Below are 18,639 nucleotides of genomic sequence, written 5' to 3'. Positions count from 1 at the left end.
GTATGTATCCACCCACCACTCACTATTGAGAAATATAGTTTCTACTATAAACATGATTATTCATGTATTTTTTTCCCCCACCACAGCACAAGAGGCTTCAGGAACCTCTCGGGTATGTTTTCACATTGTCTGGACGCTATTGATGCTTTTACCGAGACAAAAGAAGGCGCCATTCCCAGTAATTTTACCAAAATAAACACACTGGCTTAGTCCACAACTGGAATAGAAATCTTCTCTTAGATAAATTAGCATTTCTGTGCTCACTCCGGACTCTGCAGTGTTATGCTCCATAGTCTCCACTTGGCTGCGATGCTCCATTTTTGTGCTTCCCCAAGTCTCCTCTTGAATCAAATTTGTGGCCAAGAAGTTAATACAGGAGACCCCCCTTCTTCCCCATTGTTGTTGTCCATCCACAAAGATGAATGGATAATGTGTTTTTAATGAGTCTGTTTTCAACAGCTGGAGCTCATGCAGCAAGACAGTGGTGATGAGACTCAAATATCAGGTCAGCTGGGTGCAGATGACGATGGTAAGAGCGGGAAGAACCCTGACAGGAAGTGACAGCAACAATAAAAGTACGTCTTTTCTCCTTGCAGAAAGTGTGTTCTCCCAGGTAGCGGTGAGCTTGCTAGATGACAGCCAGAGAAACCTCTCAGAGATGGACACCCTGCCTGAGGACCAGGACGAGCAGCTGGAGATGAGCCTGAGGAGTGGAGGCAGCACGTTGTCTGACCTCTACCCGGCCATGATAGATAAAATCGGGCGGGCCCAACAGCGGCAGCACGTCTCAGAGGTGGCAGATGTGGTGCTGAGGAGGTACCGCAAGTGGCGACGGATGCCCAATAAGAGCGGTCTCAACAACACCCTCAACGTGACAGTACGGCATGCCGCCAAAATCCACAGACGGACCACAACGAAGGAGAACACTCATAAAAGTATTGACGTAAGAGAAAGAACCAATCATACCAGCTGGCAGCGTTCACCAATGAGGGAGCAGAGAGAGAAGCCCATACTGGTGATGGATCTTTCTAGTATTCAATCTCCCAAACCGCAACGCAACTTGAATGAGACCTTCACAGTGGGAGAGAAGCCGGGCTTGTTCAGCTTCAGTCCTTCACATTCTTCTGACATGACCCTGAGGGCCAAAAGGCTCTTGCTGTCTGGCAGCTTTCCTTCTGTAAGCAGCGACATGTATAGCTCCCCGCCGAGGCAAAGTCCTTTAAAGACGAAAATGATGAACCTCAGCAAGTCACCTCAGACCTTCTCCAGAAGCCCAAAGTCCTCCTGTATGCTGGGCAGCCCCAGAACACCTGAAAAGTTTGTCTTGCTGTCATCGCCGCTACGAAAGCCCCTTGTTCTCCAGAGGATGCTCCACCCTGACTCCTGCCTGCGCTCCCCACAGCCGTCTTCCCCTCAGCCGTCTACCCCTAAGCGTTGGCGTCAGCTGTCCTTCGACTCCTGCCTGCCATCAGGCCAGGTCCCTTACTCCCAAAAGGACCTGGACGAAGACTTTGCCAGACACTACCACAAGTTTGTGTGTCAGAGCAAATCTTTCAACAGGCCCTCCTGCCGGATATGCGCCAGGAGCTCCGAGGCCATCCAGCAACACTCCTCCTCAACCCTTGTGGCGCTGGCGCTATCCCCGCAACGATTGGTGCTGAGGAAGCGCCATAGGGATCTAGTGTGGGAGAGCCAATCCATGGCAAAGCGACAGCACCCCTACTCTCCGGGGTCCAAACGGTACAGCAATGAGATGCTAAGGCGCCGCCTCTGCACAACTGATGCAAAGGCTTCGAATTGGAGCATGTTGAACACTTCCAGCGGCTGGGCGGAAACTTCCAGACTTGGTGAACGTCCATCCCATATCACAGCAGGTGTTTCCTCACCCATTGCTCACATCTTTCTTGCTCTTTTGTTGACAGGAAGTCCATAAAATACAAATATGGGTACAAACTACTTTGAGAGGTGAGAGTGTTTTATTATCGCCACTAAGGTTATTTGTCACACTTAAATGATCAACATCAAACAGATGTAAATATTAGTCAATGACAACACAACTGACCACAAAGTGTAGTTTTTAAATGAAGTTATTATTATTAGGTGGGGGGGGGGACATCAAACTGGGGTTCTGCAGCAGGACAATGAACTAAAAACACATTAGCATGTCCACCTCTGAATGGTTGAAGAAAGACTTTGGAGTGGCCTTGTAAAAACCCTGACCCGAATCCTATTGAGATGCTGTGGCGTGACCTTAAAAAGACACTTCATGCAGGAAAATCCTTCAATGTGGCTGAATGACAACTATTCTGCAAAGATGAGTTGGACAAAATTCCTCTAGAGCGCTGTAAGAGACTCATTGCAAGTTAGCCCAAGCGCTTGATTGCAACTGTCGCTGCTAAAGTTTTTATTTTTATAAGTTTCATTTTATTCCTGTGTTAAACGGTGCCAACGTTTCAGATAATGAGGTTTGCACAGTTGGAAGTGAGCCCTGAAAGAAGTTTGGGATGGCTCTGAACCACTTGATTTGAGTTTTCTCTCACTCCGGCTAACTGACTTCAGGGTTGACTTCTAAGGGTTGTGAGAAGTCACCGGGTCCATGCAGCCCGTGACTTCCTTATATGGGATTACCCTGGTACAAGCTGACTGGGACTAATCAGTGTAGTGGGTGTCCCTGGAGGCGGGCCGTGGGTGGAATAAATTAAGACCTTTTTGGAAACATAGCTGGAATAGGTGCAGGTTCTGGAAAAACTAGAAACCTTACTGTGCGAGTTATTTTGTGGAGCTGCTCTATAGGAGTCCACAACTCGCTACAAAGGGCCAAATGTGAGCATAATAGTGTGTGTGTGTATATGTATGTATATATATATATATATATATATATTAGCCTCTGCAATTAACGCTTTGTCTTTGCGCTTTAGTTAAACATGTTACCTATAAATAAAACATGTAAGGTATACACAAAATACATGACAGAAAATCCATTAACTTTTTTGTCTCCCTCATGTGAACAGAAAATGGTGACAAGATGTTGACCTCCTGCCTGGTATCTCATCAGTGACAACAGATTTTGACTAAATGTCATTCACAAGGTTCAGTCTGCATTTTATATAAAAATTGTACATTTATAAACGTCTTTGAACTTGTTTTTTTATGTAGTAGTAGTCAATGTGTTAGCAAAGTGTGACTTGTGCTTTACTGAGTTAATTTAAATAAAACTGCATGCGAGTTACCCACCAAAGGATGCTTCAAAGTTTTTATTTGTGATCAGTCTTTCATGTTCAAAATTAGATGACAAAGAAAAAGTTCATTTAAGTACAAAACTCAAATCTGACCATAAAATGAAAAGTTTCTACTTTTGGTCGCTGGTTTGTGCAGGGTTTTTTTTTTTACATTTAATGTTGAAATATAAAAATTGGTTAACAAAAGACTTGGGCAAATAACTGTATTTACATAACACAAAGGCCACAGATACATTGGCTGTGCTCACTACAACCACTAGTGTTCAGTAGAGGCGACATTCTCAGCTTCTGTAATAGATGTGGATGGAATCTTTTTTTTTTTTTTACATATGGAACTGAAGAAGTGGGCATGACTCCGCAATTACCACTCCAGTTCTACGGGGTACTTCCCAGTCAGACAGGCAGTACAGTGACCCACTCTGCTGCCTGACTTGTCATTAGTGGAGTTGATCATCCTATCACTCTGCAGGGAGGCCACCCCCTTCTGCACCGCTGACACCAGACCTTCCACTGTCAGATACTGCACGCTGTCAGCACCTATACAACATCATCACACAGCTTCTGTGAACTGTTGTGCAACAATAAGGCATTTTTCCTCACTTCTTGCAAAGCACATACCAATGTAACCAGCAATGTCCTGGAACTCTGGCTTGTTGGCGATGAGCTCCTCTTTAGTGGGAATGTTGATGCCCATGTAACAAGGAAACTTAATGGGTGGAGAGGCCACTCTGATGTGGACCTGTGGAGGATTTCAAATCGGGAGAAGTTTAACATCTTCGCTAATGAATTTCTGTGTTTAAGAAAAAAAAGCACCACGGCCAATTGGACTGAATTGAATCTTAATGATGACCGACTCATTGAATAGCCGGTGAAATGAAAACGCCGATATGCTGGTTGATAGGTGGACTTTAGCCATAAAAGCAAAGAAGCCTGTGTAATACGGAATACAACTTTTTTATTATTGTCAAATTTTAAATATAATTAAATGGCAACATGTTCTATCAACAAGAAAGCTTAGTCTTAATTAACAATTAAGAATCCAATTGCATAATGCAACAATATGGAAAGCTGCACATTTTTATGTTGCACAAGCATCCGTATAAGAACAAACTACAGAAGTAGTATGAACCAATCAGTGAAATTTGGAAAAACTGAACATCACTGGTTGCTTATTTTTGCTGTAGTAAGTCAAAGCGATTCTTCCTTAGGTGTGATTAAAGGTATTGGAGGAAGATACCTTACTACCTGCTTGCAGTGCAATGCTAATAAGTGCAATTACCTGAAAAAGTCAGGCCATCTTATAGTCTAGAGATATGTGTGCAAACCAACAGCTTTTCTTCCTGTCACTCACATACAGCAGTGACTTGGAGAAATGCAGGTAAATTTTCTTTTAAAGGAGCAAGCTGGCCAACAGGTTCTGATGCTAATTTGAAGATAATGCTGATCAGTGAAGCAAAGCAATTAAACTGTCCAGCAGGTAAGAAATTGTCATTCTTTGTCTCCGTCTCTAAATGTTTTATGTTGTGACATGAATACAGTGTGATGATGCATGTGTGAGAGACCTCTGTGGCGCCAGCTTCCTTTAGCAGTTTAATGATTGGGGAGATGGTGTTGCCCCTGACAATGGAGTCGTCAATCAGCACTACTCGCTTGCCAGCGAAGTTGTCCGTCAGGGCGCCAAACTTCTTGGCCACTCCCAGCTGCCTCAGGCGGGTGTTGGGCTGGATGAATGTTCTCCCGACATAGCGGTTCTTGCACAGGACCTCTATGTAGGGCAGGCCAGACTGAGGAAAGGGAGATTTGTTAGGAGGAAGCTGCTGGTGTTGATGATGTTAGTTTACAGACAGACCTGCTGGGCATAACCTAGAGCGGCGGGGGTGGCCGACTCTGGTACGGTGCTAACCACGTCTGCATCTGTGGGAGCCTCAATGGCCAACTGTTGACCACAGCGCTGTCTGACGGTGTACACCATCTGACCTGTGATGACACATACAGTATGTAACGTGTGCTATTATGTGCTGCCTGATGTTGGACAGTCATGTAGTTGCTTTCAGGAGTTTTGATTCTTCCCATCAAGGATGTCGAATACATCTACGTATTCATAACTCGATAGGAACCTGGTGTATAGCGGAATTCGTAAGATGGAGACAGCAGTCCTACGTGCCCAGCCAATGACTGATGTGGTGGGCAAAGCTGTTGGCACGCTGACTGAGACTATGAATCACAAGTTAAAAATCTTGGAAGAGCTGTCGGCTTTGCAAAGGTAGATGGATCGATCAAAAGACCATAATGGAGCCTATGTTGCAGATTGTTTTTTGTCAGTGCCACACTGTACTCCTCTCATTTCCTCTCCTTTTATCGCCCACTTGTACCTTCGTATAAGTGACGAGTAAAGGCCATTCATCATTCTTCATATTGCAAAGGTGATATTCTAACACTAATGTGTTCCTCGATCTTCTTTATCAGCACCAAACAGGAGACAAACCCCTTCCTAATGGACATGATACCACTCCTGACCTGCCTCCAGGCTTCGCTACAGATATTAAAATCCTGCAAGGAGCGCTGCCAACTGAGCTGTAAGTCTGATCATTTTGTTTGCTAACCTAACATTATGTTGCTGTTAAAATGTTAGCACTAGCTCACATAGCTGTGCTAGTGTTGCTAATGTTTGTGTCCTACTGTCCCACTTCTTAATGTTACGTTGCCGTATTACATCTATTACATTAGACGGTACAGAGTTGTTCTATAATAGTGTATCTTGGACTAAAAGCACTGTCTAAATTCCAGCATCAAGGCTGGATTTGCAATACACAATTGTGGTACCTCTGAGAATTGTTTCAAATTGTTGAAAAATACAATAACATGGCACCTTCAAAAATCGAGTCTGGTCTGGCGAAGTAAACGTATTCAAATATACAGAAGGCAGGAAGGTCCCCTTCGCGACGAGGGACCACGCTTAAAGACTTGACTCCATGTCGGGATATCTGGACGATCTCTCCTGGAAGGACCTCCCTGTAATACCTGATGAGAGACGAATAAGTGGTCAGTAGCAGGAATCAGGAATTGGCTTGTTAGGGTCATTATGAAGACATACTTGGCACCGATGGACTGAAAGCTGCAGGACTCTGACGACACCACCCAGCCCTCTGTGTCTGCTTCACCACCAGCTGACAAGGAGACAGCCAGACAAGTTCATCAATAGCAGTCAGGTCAAAAACATGATCAAGACTACCTGACTTGTGCAGTTTGGAGACGGGGACAACACGTCCAATGCAGAGGGGTCGATTGCCATAGGGGTCTCGCACGGCATAAATAACATCTTTGAACATCATCAACAACGAGTAGGATGTCGGCGTCTCGGTCATCAAGTTCTTAATTCTACCAAAAAAGAAGAGACCATTGAAGGCTATGTATTCGCTGCTGGATAAACTGTGTCAGTCTAACCTGGCCACCCAGTTGGGGGCGTCCAGCTCCTCCATGGGCGGAGTCAAGGCCAGCAACTGGGTGATGAGCTCACTGTCCGAGCTGGTGGACAGACCCACACCGTGACGCATGACCTACACACCACATATGAATCCCCCCTTCCATCAACGTTCCATGGCAGTGTTGTATTGAACAGAAAAATGAACCACTTCTGGTAAATTAGTTGAAAATGAACCAACAGCGCCTCTGCTGTTCACAGCCTGGTAGTGCACTCCTTTTTGCTTCAGCTGCTTGAACACACCGTTACAACAATTAATTCTACACAGACAGGGCCAGTTACATTTTGGTGCACTGATCATGACCTAAAAGTCAAACGTTAATGTTGATCATACAGGATGCGTTTTTTTTCCATATTTAACAAAATTTCCATGAGAATGCTAAAGCTAATAATCTATTCTCATAATTGTGTTCTAATACATTTATTTACCAATTATGTAATATTTTAACTGTAGCTGACAACTTTTAAAACCACAAATACAAATTAGAATTTTATTTTAATATTTTTTCCTAGTAAAATTATTTTTAAAAATGTATGTTCGCCCAGCGTAGCAGTGCCGAGGGGCGACTGAATCCAGTGTATGGGCCTGACTGACCTTCTTCCGTAGGGCGTGTGCATTAACCAGCTCTCCGTTGTGCGCAACAGCTATCTTGCCATGCAGCGTGTCCACCACAAAGGGCTGGCAGTTCTGCAGCTCCGACATGCCCGTAGTGGAGTAGCGAGTGTGGCAGATCCCCAGGTTGCCATAGCGTAGCTTCAAAAGTGCCTCTGGTGGGAAGGCGGTACTCACCAAACCCATGCCCTGTGAAATAAGATCGTGGGGGATACAATTAAAAATACTGCAAGGTTTCGTATATTAGTTTTATGTTGTGTGTGTGAAGTGTTACCTTGAGGGTCGTGTATGTTGGTGCACTGGCTCCATCACTTGTAACAATTCCAGCACTTTCTTGACCCCTGAGGAGACACACGTTAACGTATAAAGATGATAAAAAGGATGAAGTCGCTTTTTGTCATGCCACCACAAAAGGTAACAGTAACAGTAACGAATGGCAAAGAGGGAAAATATGATAACCATAGAACCAGAAATGGAACCAAGTTGCATCTTAGGAAAGGATATGTCTGCTTCGTTTACTATGAAAGTACATAGTTTAAAAACTCAGAACGTTTGAAATAATTCCTTCTCTGCAGGACTTAACATGAATGGACATTTACAACAGTAACATACGCCTTGAGGCGAAGCAAACAGGTTTGATAGCGGGGGAATGAAAAGCTTTAACCACCTCATACTTTGAGATTGTGCTGTGTGCGCCTCCTTAGTATTTTGGAGAAAAAATGTGATCCACAGTTGGTCCCTGGCGCTGAAGTCGCAAACACAATATACATTTGTGCCAGCAGTCAGTTTCAGACAGACGTGTGAATTTTGCGTAAAGCAAAAATGTAGGTCATGTGAAAAATACCTACCCTGTTTGCTTTATGTTTATGCTTTATTAATATGAGTGTATTTCCAAATTTTAACCTTTTTAAATTGTCAATTGGCCATGGCAACACAGAAAAAATTGCTTAGTCATTGATCCACTTAACATTTACAGACGGTTTGCTACTAAATGTGCCAAATTTTAATGCAATGTGAAGCTGGAGATGTTACTCAAAAATACACATTTTCATTCTGACATTTTGGATGAAACTTTTACCTTTTGCTAACTTTGCCACAGTCTTGTTTTCAATGAAATGTGTGTGATGTGATATCACCACAATATGGTGTGGCTTTAGTATCATGTTGTTGAAAGAAAAATAATGTCCTTGTATGTGTATGCTGGCTTTCAGAAGATTAAAACTAGAGCTGCCACACAAACAGGAATCTCCTCGCTGCAGTCTATTCACCAAGCTGCTTCTAGAATTACATACTCAGCCCCGCCCCTTCGGTACACAGCTTAAGCCAGTAGTGAGGCTGCTTTTCCTGCAAGAAGGCGTTGCATTCAGGCTTAACCGCCTGGTTGCCTAGGGAACCGAGCAGCAGAGACAGACTAGTTCAGGAGGGTGGAGGAGGGGATGAAAGCGTTTCCAGGTCAGCTCGAAACATGGAGAAAGGAGCACGGCGGCAAAAAGGACAGGAGGAGGAAGGAGGCGGCTCAATGGAGAGGCCGTGGGGGGAGGCTGAGGTGTTGGCTCTGGTTTCGGTGTGGGACGAGGTGGTGGCTCAGCACGGGGCTCAGAGCACAGTCACATTCCAGCTCATCTCAGAACGTCTGAGGCGGCTCAGTGTGGTGCGTAGCTGGAGGGACTGCAGGGCTCAGTGCAGAAGCATGAGACTGGCCAGTAGGAGGCCCCAAGCGGGCATCCTGGCAGGCACCGGGGTGGATGGTAGGCTGGAGGAGGGGGCAGCTCATCAAAGAGAAATCTCCTCGGCTCAAATGCAGGAAGGTAAAAGTTCTGCTGTGATGATGATGATTTATCATTAAGCTCCAATCTCAACCAACATGTCCGCAAACAGGAGTAAAGACACCAGCCAGCGGGGCAGAGGAAAATGGCCGCCACTGGACAGACGACGAGGTGCGTGCCCTGTTGTGGGTCTGGGCAGACCCCCACGTCCGAGAGCGCCTCAAGAGCACGCTCCGAAACAAGTATATCTTCAAAGAGATGTCTCGCAAGATGCAGCGGACGTACGGTGTGGTACGCAACTGGGAGCAGTGTCGGACCAAGTACAAGAACCTCAAGTACGACTACAAGATGGCTAAGACCGCACATGAGGCCAGGGGCAGCTGTAGCCTGGGGAAGTGCATGAGGTTTTATGACGAGGTGGAGGCCATTCTGATGGACCGTTGCCCGGAGGACACGTCTCTGGAGATGAAGGGGAGGTTGTATGATGGCAAGAAGACAGAAAAGTCAGAAAATGAGGTTGCCATAGAGATTGACGATGGTATGTGTGCTGCCTCTTTCACACTGCAAAATAGCAGCGTCACAGTTGTAATAGATGATAGGGATGGGGTCAGTATGGGGTTCAGATACCAGACTAATCAGAAATTTTCCATATAATATAACCTTCAGAGATTTCCCATCCATGAGCCTTGTCTGTGCGTTAGTGCTGCTAAAAAAAAAAAAAAGTATCAGCGAAAAAAAAAGAGTATCAGCAAATGTAGTTACTGCCACAAGTGCACTGCAGTTGTCCTCCTCCTCACTCATGCTACGCACACACAAGTGCTCTCTGCCTGACACATTAACAGACACAAAACAGTCAGACAGCTACACAACACAAACGACTCAAGTTATGTGCGGTGATAGAGTTCTGTTTTGTCAGACTGTTTGTGAAGCACACATCAGTCTGAGTCTGTGTGTATCGTTGCATGTGTGGAGACCGCTACTTTCTCTGATATTTTTTAGTTATCCCTGACTTTGCTTTTAATACAGAACCCAGGATATTGCCGCAGATAGTATCCTAAAATACTTGTTTGACAGTGACAATTACTTTCAACAGCAACGTGGAAGTAGATGTCCCAGAGTTACCAGATAACACACATGTGGCATCCCTCCTATGTTATGTTGTGGTATGAACATTTGTTGTTCTGAAAGGATTGTGTTTGACATAAAGGCTCCACTGTGCTTATCTATATTATTTGTTGTCTGTTCTCTCAGATGACAGTAGCAACGATAATGATGGAGATGGTGACAAGGATCCAAAATGGAAAGGACAAGGTAAAAAAACAAACACACCATCAAAGCTTGAGACTGATGTCCCCCTACTCACCTTCTTGTTATAGAAACACTGTAATTCTAGCTGAGGTGTTGATTTACCTAGGTCGCAGTGAAAGTTCACACCAGCGGCTGAGTAGCACGAGCATTATAAAGCTACTTGTAACATTTGAAATGGTCATTTCATGACCTGTTACTGGGAAAAGAATAATGGTGTTATTCCCAACACTGCTCGCGACACTTCAAATCCAGCGACTGCAATCTTGCACAGTTAATAAAAATGTAATCTGGAGGTTGCCTACAGCCACATTTGTTAATGCCAATGTTTTTGTCACCACTAATTAGAGGTGGCACTTGGTTAGGTGCTTTTGTAGGTTAAGTGAATACAGGCACTCATTGGAGCGTTGACCGTACTTTCAATTATTCTATCTGGTGTCCATCTTAAGATCTACATCCATCCCGCGGTGACCAGTTCCACGGGGTCACCATGTCCGACACAGGTCGGAACTGGAGCGACCAGGAGGTGCGAGCGTTGATCCGGGTCTGGTCTGATGACCGGGTGCAACTCCAACTGGAGAGCTCAACCAGAAAGAGGGACATCTTTGTGCAGATCTCCAACAAGCTGATGCAGCAGGGCATCGAGCGCGACTGGAAGCAGTGCCACACTAAGTACAAGAACCTCAAGTACCTGTACCGCTCCCTACACAAGGGCAAGGTCGATGAGGGCGATCCGAGGCGCCTCATGAAGTTCTATGATGAGGTGGACGCCATTATGAATCGCAGGGCTAGGTGCTCACCTACAGACGCAGACCGCCACATGGACTTAGGTCCACTTTCTATGCTGGAAAATCAACCTGAGGACATTTATTCATCCAAGGCCGATATTACGGCCGCCCTGGAGAGAACATGCAGCTCTGATTCGGCTTCACCAATAAGCCTCACGGCAATGCCAAAAGGAGAACAAGGGGTGAAAGGAGAAAGTCGTCCCCACTTGGACCAAGACCACCAACCAACAGGTGAGCGAAATATAACACAACTTATGAGTATACATTGAAAAACACATTTCACAATGTAACCCCTTTCTCACAGATTCTGAAATAGCCCTGTCAGAGACAGTACATTTAGTATTTTACCTGTAGCTTTATACCGATTTATATTGCCATGTACACTTTCACACAGCAACATGGCATCCCATAGTCAAAAAGAAAAGAAAATTTGTAAGTATGACAACATCTGGTCTGACATTTCCTGTATCCCTGTTCTGTGTGAAATGTTTTGGTCAATACTTTGACAGTCTTACCCAATTAATAAAAAAATTAGGATAGATGACAATATAATAATGCAGTAATATGAGTCATGTGTTTATGTGATTAAAAAATATATTTTCCATACATTTCAAGGCTCCTCTGAAGCGCACAGGGACACCTTGTCCACCAAGAGAGGGAGGAAGAGAAAGGCTGAGGATGAAGGTTAGACATGTGCTCGATTTCGCAACAACTTTGTACATCACATGACATCCACAAGCCTTTGTAACGTCAAACCCAGCGACTCCCAAGTCCCATGATTTGACATGGCGCCTCTTAATGAAATTAGGGATAGTGGGACATTTGTCAACGTGGACAGAAGACAACTCATGACGTGACCGCCGAAAGAAACCTCCAACTGAATTTGGCATTCATGAAAATAAAAAATTGTCCTTTTTCCTCCTCCAGACGACACTTTCCTGACAACAATGAAACAAAAAGACTGTGACAACATGACAGTTAAAGAAGAGCAGAATCACATTGCTATAATAGAAGTCCATTCAGTCTGCTCCATGGCCTCACAAGATACTCCTCCAGAGACACAGGTAATAATCATAATTATAATGATGATAATAATAATAATGCAGTCAGATAAGGTCACGTGGAAATATGGTTTAAATTAAATTACACAGCCTGTGTGAGGACAAGTCACGTGACTGTACCAGTATGTCTTCTCCTGTGAGGACAATTGAGTTCTACAGTGGAACCTCAGTTAGCATACACGCTGGTTAACTCCTAACAAAACACAAAGGTGGTGTGGATTTCTGCCCATCCCTTCTGTCTATCAAGTCTTCAATCAAGGTAAAAGTGGCATTAGATGATCATTTATCTCTTTTTGGGGTTTTTTTTAATATGAATTTGATTTTTTTTACTGCATGTAAAACTATAAAATGGTGTTCTGAGTCAACGGAACAAATTAATTGGATTTACATTTCTTACGGAAATAATTGATTCGGTTTGAGTCTGACCTTCTGGAACAGATTAATCATGCTAACCAATTTATGACTATATTGGACCTTTGGTGAGGTAAAATGTGACAGGATAGCAGAGTGTTGAATTCACGTTATATAAGAGTGAATAGAGAGGTGTAGCCCTTGGAACAAATTCATTTTATAGCCCTGTTTTAGGGCATTTAAATTCAAATGGTGACCCATCAGAATTGCCCGAAATGGAAAAACACTTGTTATGTTTATGTTTAAACACTGTTATGTTAATAGTGGTGTCCAAACTATGTTTACAAGGAAACTGTTCAGGCCAGGGGAGCCCAAACTTTTTCCAACACAGCTCTTCTTCACCTCCTGGGTTGGCGCTGACTAGTATGCAAACATCACTTCCCCCTACAGCCCAACCCCTGAATCACAGCTCAGAACGCTATGCAATACTCCCGTGATGACACCATTTTTAAAAATGTGTCAGAGCTGACAAAGTATATTAGTATTATTCATAGCCTTTATGCTTATTTGCCATTTTGTCCAGGTTTGCTTTTTAAAAGTTTTTAAAGTTGTTTAATTGTGCTTTAAGAATGTGCCGTGGGCCAATAAAAACCCCATATGTGCCGCAGATGGCCACCACTAGCTTAAACATTAGTGATTTTTAACGTTTTTCAACATGGCGAATATTGACGTTATTCATAGTGAATAGGAAGAATAATAGTGAAGGGAGAAGTAAAGCCTGAGCTTTATTTCCATGCTCGTGAACGATCAGCGTCGGTCCGTGAACATATCACACAGACTTATATCGACACAAACTTCTCGCACCTTAATGCCAGGAACACACAAGAAAAAAAGAGTTGTGACGCGTTTAGGTTTACCTTCATTGAACAAATAACTCACCGTGGCATGTTGTCAGGTTAGTTACTTCCAAGCTCAAAAAGTTAAGCAACTTACCCACGCACCAAAAAGGTTCAAGCAAAGATGCTGGCTTTGCATACCTGTGCTGCAGCGCCACAAGTCCCAGAGTCAAGACCTGAGCCACCTCCAGTTGTGTAGGCCACTCTCCGGCCGCAACGCAGCCGAACACCCCGCACTCCTCTCCGATGCCGGACTCCTCGAACTCCATCCTGGCCTCGCCTCTGTCACTTCGCCAAGCAGCAAGCTAACTTGCTAGCTGACCAGCTTTTGGAGTGGGGGCGTCTGGTGCTGTAGCTTGTCTTGTCAAAGCTCGTGCTCTGAGCACGTGTCACAACAGGAACATTTGTTTCCTACACAAAGTTGTACATTAAAAAACACATAAACAAGACGAAAAGTCAGTCAAACGTGACAACACATCAGCTTTTGTATTCCAAAGTATGGCTTTTAAAACCGCCATTACTTTTTGGTGGTTTTGTTTTTTTCTTGATCGCACAGATTTCACACTAAGCATCTTTGGAAGTGCAGGCGACTTTGAGAGATAGTTGATTTAAAAAAATCACCTCTGTGGCGTGAATCGATAGCAGGGAGCTTTGTTTCACATCAGTCTTCTACTCAAACTGCGAAAGATGGTGACACTTGAAAAAAAAACCCCAGATAGTTCGTCATTTTTTGTAAGAAATATATAGTGAGGGCGTCTTCCTCCTTCACAGGCGCGACCAATGCGCTCGTCTGATTGGTCGTCTGAGTCAGTTGAAGGCTGTGATTGGCTGCTTCAGCATGTAAGAAACGCGCTACTTCCGGCTTCTCCTCTCTGCACGCCTCCTGCCCGCAGCCTGTCTTTTACAACTTCACAAAGTTGTGCGACTCTTAAGTACTTTGTGCTTTTGTGTCCTTATAGTTCCACGGCTTGCCGAAGAGAACCATGGCTCTCACGCAAGGTACAGTAGCGCAATGAATGCCTGTTTTATATTTCACATGTCAAAAATAACGCGACTCTCAATGCAATGTCACGCTCATTTGTGTAGAGTTGAGCATCGGCCAGAAGCTGAACGAGGGAAAGACCAAGCAGATCTTTGAGCTCCTGGATCAGCCCGGACTGGTCCTGGTGCAGTCCAAGGACCAGATCACGGCCGGGAATGCCGCTAGAAAAGACCAGATGGAGGGCAAAGCGGCCATCGCTAACAAAACGACGAGCTGCGTGTTTAAGTTGCTGCAGGAATCTGGTAAACACACATTTACTGTCATTATTAATAATGATAAGCATAATAGTGCAGGTGCATTTACTGCTATGCGAAATACTTGGAAGTAAGAGTTTCTTACCAATTGAAACAGTCACAACACTCTTGTATAGTTTGACACTTGACCCTTGCTGGTCACACATCACTAGAGTAACATGTCAAATGATTTATTTTCTTGATTTGTGTAGAGTGTAGTGATTTTCTAGACTACTGTATGTGAGTTAAAACAATTAACTTTTCAAATATATTAAAATGTCTATGCTTGTTCTTTTTGAGACATATCCCACACAAATGCTGTCATGTGCTGCATTTCCTTGCGTGCCTCCACTTTATGGTTACATTAAATTAATTGGCTAACTGTAACACATCTGCTGCTCATGAGTGGGCCATGAGACCCACAAAGTTGTGTCAATGACCACCTTGTGACTCCTAACTTGTCTAATTAGGCAGAACGTGACCGACCTCACTTCCCTTTCATTTTGAGACGCATTCTTTTTTTTTCTCCTCCCACCCCTAAAGGCATCAAGACAGCCTTTGTGAAGCAGCACTCGGACACGGCGTTCATTGCAGCCCACTGTGAGATGATCCCCATCGAGTGGGTGTGTCGGAGGGTAGCCACAGGGTCTTTCCTGAAGAGGAACCCGGGTGTTAAGGAGGGTTACCGCTTCTCGCCCCTCAAGATGGAGATGTTCTTCAAAGTGAGTGTACTGCCGCGTCATGTTTACAGTCGCTACAGGATTTAATCATGAGTGCATTTCACACAGAACTGTGCACTGTCACACTGCCACACAAGGTCCCACTGTCAGACATCAGCATGACATGAGTGCCATTGTCTGGTATCAACTTCTCATCAAATGATGATAATTATTTTCACAGTTTGAAGCAGATCAAATGGATTGAAAACATGTTAATGATCTTAAGAGACAGTCTTTAACACAAGAGGCCTCCAGACATGAAATAACACCCATATAATCACCTTTACATTCATATAAAGGTTATACCCAATGTAATGGTGGCTTTAAATGGCTTTTCCACTGACATAATAAGAGTGAGTAAGCCATTCACGACAAAAATAAAACACCTGCTCATGTGTCACAGTAAATGTGATCCCAACAGGACCTTAGTGCTGGGTGGAGAAGAAGTGACGTTGGAAATTGAGTTATTTTAGTTTGTTGTGAATTATGATGATTATGGTGTTATTACTATTACGATTATTATGTCATTATTGTGACATAATTCAACCCTGAAATAACCGCCTCTTCTGGCGACACCTATTGGCCATTGTAGCCTACTACATTAATTCTTCTGCCTTGTGTCAGTTTATTTAGTCATTTGTGTGCTTCAAAATAGTTAATTCAGGCAAAAAATGTGTACACTTGGTGAAAAATGCATTTTTTTACTACTCTAAACGCTACTTATGAATGTAGCTACAATTCTTGTGTTAAATGGTGCCAAAGTTTCACATAATGAGGTTTGTGCATTCACAAGTGAGCCTAAGAAGCTAGTGTTGGCTCTGTATCTGGCTACTGTATCTTTGTGCTATTTAGTCCACTCAATGCCACAAAGCAGTGATGTGCTCCCCTACCATGCCCAGCTGATGGCAACCATCTGCTTTTGTGCTCCAGGACGACGCCAACAACGACCCCCAGTGGTCAGAGGAGCAACTTCTGGAGGCCAAATTCTGCCTGGCCGGCCTCACCATCGGCCAGTGTGAGGTGGACGTGATGAACCGCAGCACGGTGGCCATCTTTGAGATCCTGGAGAAGGCGTGGGCCACTCAGAACTGCACGCTGGTGGACATGAAGGTGTGTGTGTGTGTGTGTGTGTGTGTGCGACGCTGCCCCCTGCTGGTAGAGCCTGACGTTGTGCTACTGAGATTGAACCGCTCTTTTTGTTCTGTCCCAGATTGAGTTTGGTGTGAACGTGAAGACTCAGGAGATCGTTCTGGCTGATGTGATCGACAATGATTCATGGAGGCTGTGGCCCGCTGGAGACAGAAGCCAACAAAAAGATAAACAGGTCAGTGTTGCTGCTTTTTCTTTTGAACAAAGAAATCAATAGCTGTGATTGTTTTTAAAAAGGTCAATAGCAGGACTTTGTTCTTTCTCCAGGTGTACCGAGACCTCAAAGAGGTCACCCCCGAAGCAATGCAGATGGTCAAGAGGAACTTTGAGTGGGTTTCCGAAAGGGTCAAGGTGCATTTCTTTATCCCTTTATGCTCATACTGCTTATCAGGAGACTATTTTTGGTGTTTGTTTGTACTCCTTTTAATCTACTCTTTTGCTGGAATGTACTCATGATTCCATATTAAGCATCTAAAGGGCTTTAGGTCACAATATTGATTTTTTGATTTGGTCACCGCCTATTAGCCAAATGAAATGGATATGTAAGCAAATGGTAGTATATTTTGCCTAAATGAAGTACTTTCAAGCATAAAAATGGCTAAATGAACAAAAATACAAACACGATGATGTAGCATTCTCCACTGGTCGCTAGGTGTCTGTGATGTTACTGTGATTTGCACCACACTTGATCACCAGAACAACAGACTTTTATTCCGGGTTGGAATTATCAACAGGCACAATAATCCTGGAAAAAAACAAGGGCTACTGTTGCAGCCATAGCTGAAATCTCATTGCCGATGTCACTTCCTGTCTGCCACTCACTCTCCTCTCAAAGGGAAATGTTTTTAATACTACCCACTGACTAATGTGGCTAATATCGTTTCCCCCCCAGCTGCTGCTGGAGTCCCAGGCCGGGGGTAGAGTGGTGGTCCTGATGGGCTCCACCTCTGACATGGCCCACTGCGAGAAGATCAAGAAGGCGTGTTTCTCCTACGGCATTCCCTGTGTGCTTAGGGTCACCTCGGCTCACAAAGGCCCAGATGAGACTCTGCGCATTAAAGCGGAATATGAAGGTGAGTGGACATCTTCACAGTAAGTGGCTCCTGTGACGTCATAGCATACCTGTGTCCATCCCTCAGGAGATGGCATTCCTACTGTGTTTGTGGCGGTGGCCGGTAGAAGCAACGGCCTCGGGCCTGTGATGTCTGGAAACACGGCTTATCCTGTCATTAACTGCCCACCTCTAACACCCGACTGGGGCGCCCAGGATGTTTGGTCCTCCCTCCGCATGCCGAGCGGTAAGTGCCTTTTGGTTTCTCATATACTGGACAGAAGAGCTCGATTGGCATAAGCAAGCCTCTTGTTGCCGTTTTGCCACAGGTCTGGGCTGTTCCACCATCCTCTCTCCTGAGGCGGCAGCTCGGTTTGCGGCTCAGGTCTTCGGACTGACTGACCACTTGGTGTGGTGCAAGCTGAGGGCCTCCATGCTCAACACCTGGGTGGCCCTCAAGATTGCAGATAAGAAGCTGCAGGCCTGCAGCCTCTGAGCTGACCGCCTCCTCACTGGCCTGCTTGTACTCGACATAACCCTCTTTTTTTAGGAGTCTGATTAACATCAATCTGTAACTCTCCTAATCATTCCATTGAAATCAATTTGATAAACTTTGTAACAAATGTGGTCTGCGTTATTTTTCATACATTTCATCACTCAAAAATATCACAGCCTTGTCTGTGCACTGATTATGAAATTATTAACTCAATAAAGCATAAAATACGCCTTCATAAATAAATGAATCTATCCTTTGTCATTTATTGTCACCCATCTGCAGAACACAAGAGGGAGGTATTTGTCCACATGGCAAGCCCACATCTTTTAACCTTCAAGTCACTTCCAGTAGTTTTAGGCCAATAGATGAGTCACACTATCATGCCATTTAAAAAATAACAGTGTGTGTGTGTGTGTGTCACACAAGTTTGTTTCAGTTGGGCATACATG

General features: G+C 44.3%; 3 protein-coding genes across 3 annotated transcripts; 2 read left to right on the top strand and 1 right to left on the bottom strand.

Moving 5' to 3' along the window:
* The first annotated feature begins 75 nt into the window (after positions 1–75).
* LOC131130096 (uncharacterized) lies at positions 76–3,228 on the top strand. Its single transcript, XM_058074243.2, has 5 exons — positions 76–112; positions 460–529; positions 597–1,847; positions 1,923–1,965; positions 3,012–3,228. Exons 2-4 carry the CDS (start codon positions 469–471, stop codon positions 1,931–1,933), a joined length of 1,323 nt encoding a protein of 440 aa, XP_057930226.2. The 5' UTR covers positions 76–112; positions 460–468; the 3' UTR covers positions 1,934–1,965; positions 3,012–3,228.
* A 372-nt stretch (positions 3,229–3,600) lies between these two features.
* Positions 3,601–7,519, bottom strand: ppat (phosphoribosyl pyrophosphate amidotransferase). The gene is made up of 9 exons (XM_058072990.2): positions 7,316–7,519; positions 6,684–6,796; positions 6,472–6,617; positions 6,334–6,406; positions 6,109–6,260; positions 5,089–5,216; positions 4,802–5,023; positions 3,858–3,978; positions 3,601–3,776 (listed from the first exon to the last, which is right to left on the bottom strand). Exons 1-9 carry the CDS (start codon positions 7,517–7,519, stop codon positions 3,601–3,603), a joined length of 1,335 nt encoding a protein of 444 aa, XP_057928973.1.
* A 1,253-nt stretch (positions 7,520–8,772) lies between these two features.
* Positions 8,773–18,423, top strand: paics (phosphoribosylaminoimidazole carboxylase, phosphoribosylaminoimidazole succinocarboxamide synthetase). The gene is made up of 15 exons (XM_078789919.1): positions 8,773–9,141; positions 9,212–9,637; positions 10,351–10,410; positions 10,854–11,423; positions 11,808–11,876; positions 12,120–12,256; positions 14,460–14,499; positions 14,587–14,784; positions 15,319–15,497; positions 16,425–16,604; positions 16,705–16,818; positions 16,911–16,994; positions 17,536–17,716; positions 17,783–17,941; positions 18,024–18,423. Exons 1-15 carry the CDS (start codon positions 8,799–8,801, stop codon positions 18,188–18,190), a joined length of 2,907 nt encoding a protein of 968 aa, XP_078646045.1. The 5' UTR covers positions 8,773–8,798; the 3' UTR covers positions 18,191–18,423.
* The last annotated feature ends 216 nt before the right edge of the window (positions 18,424–18,639 follow it).

This window comes from Doryrhamphus excisus, linkage group LG4 (genome assembly GCF_037039965.1).
Source record: "Doryrhamphus excisus strain RoL-2023G ecotype Guam linkage group LG4, RoL_Dexc_Guam_v1.1, whole genome shotgun sequence".
Taxonomy (NCBI): Eukaryota; Metazoa; Chordata; class Actinopteri; order Syngnathiformes; family Syngnathidae; genus Doryrhamphus; species Doryrhamphus excisus.
Note: the sequence above shows the minus strand (reverse complement) of the source record. Positions and strands in the feature narration are given on the sequence as shown.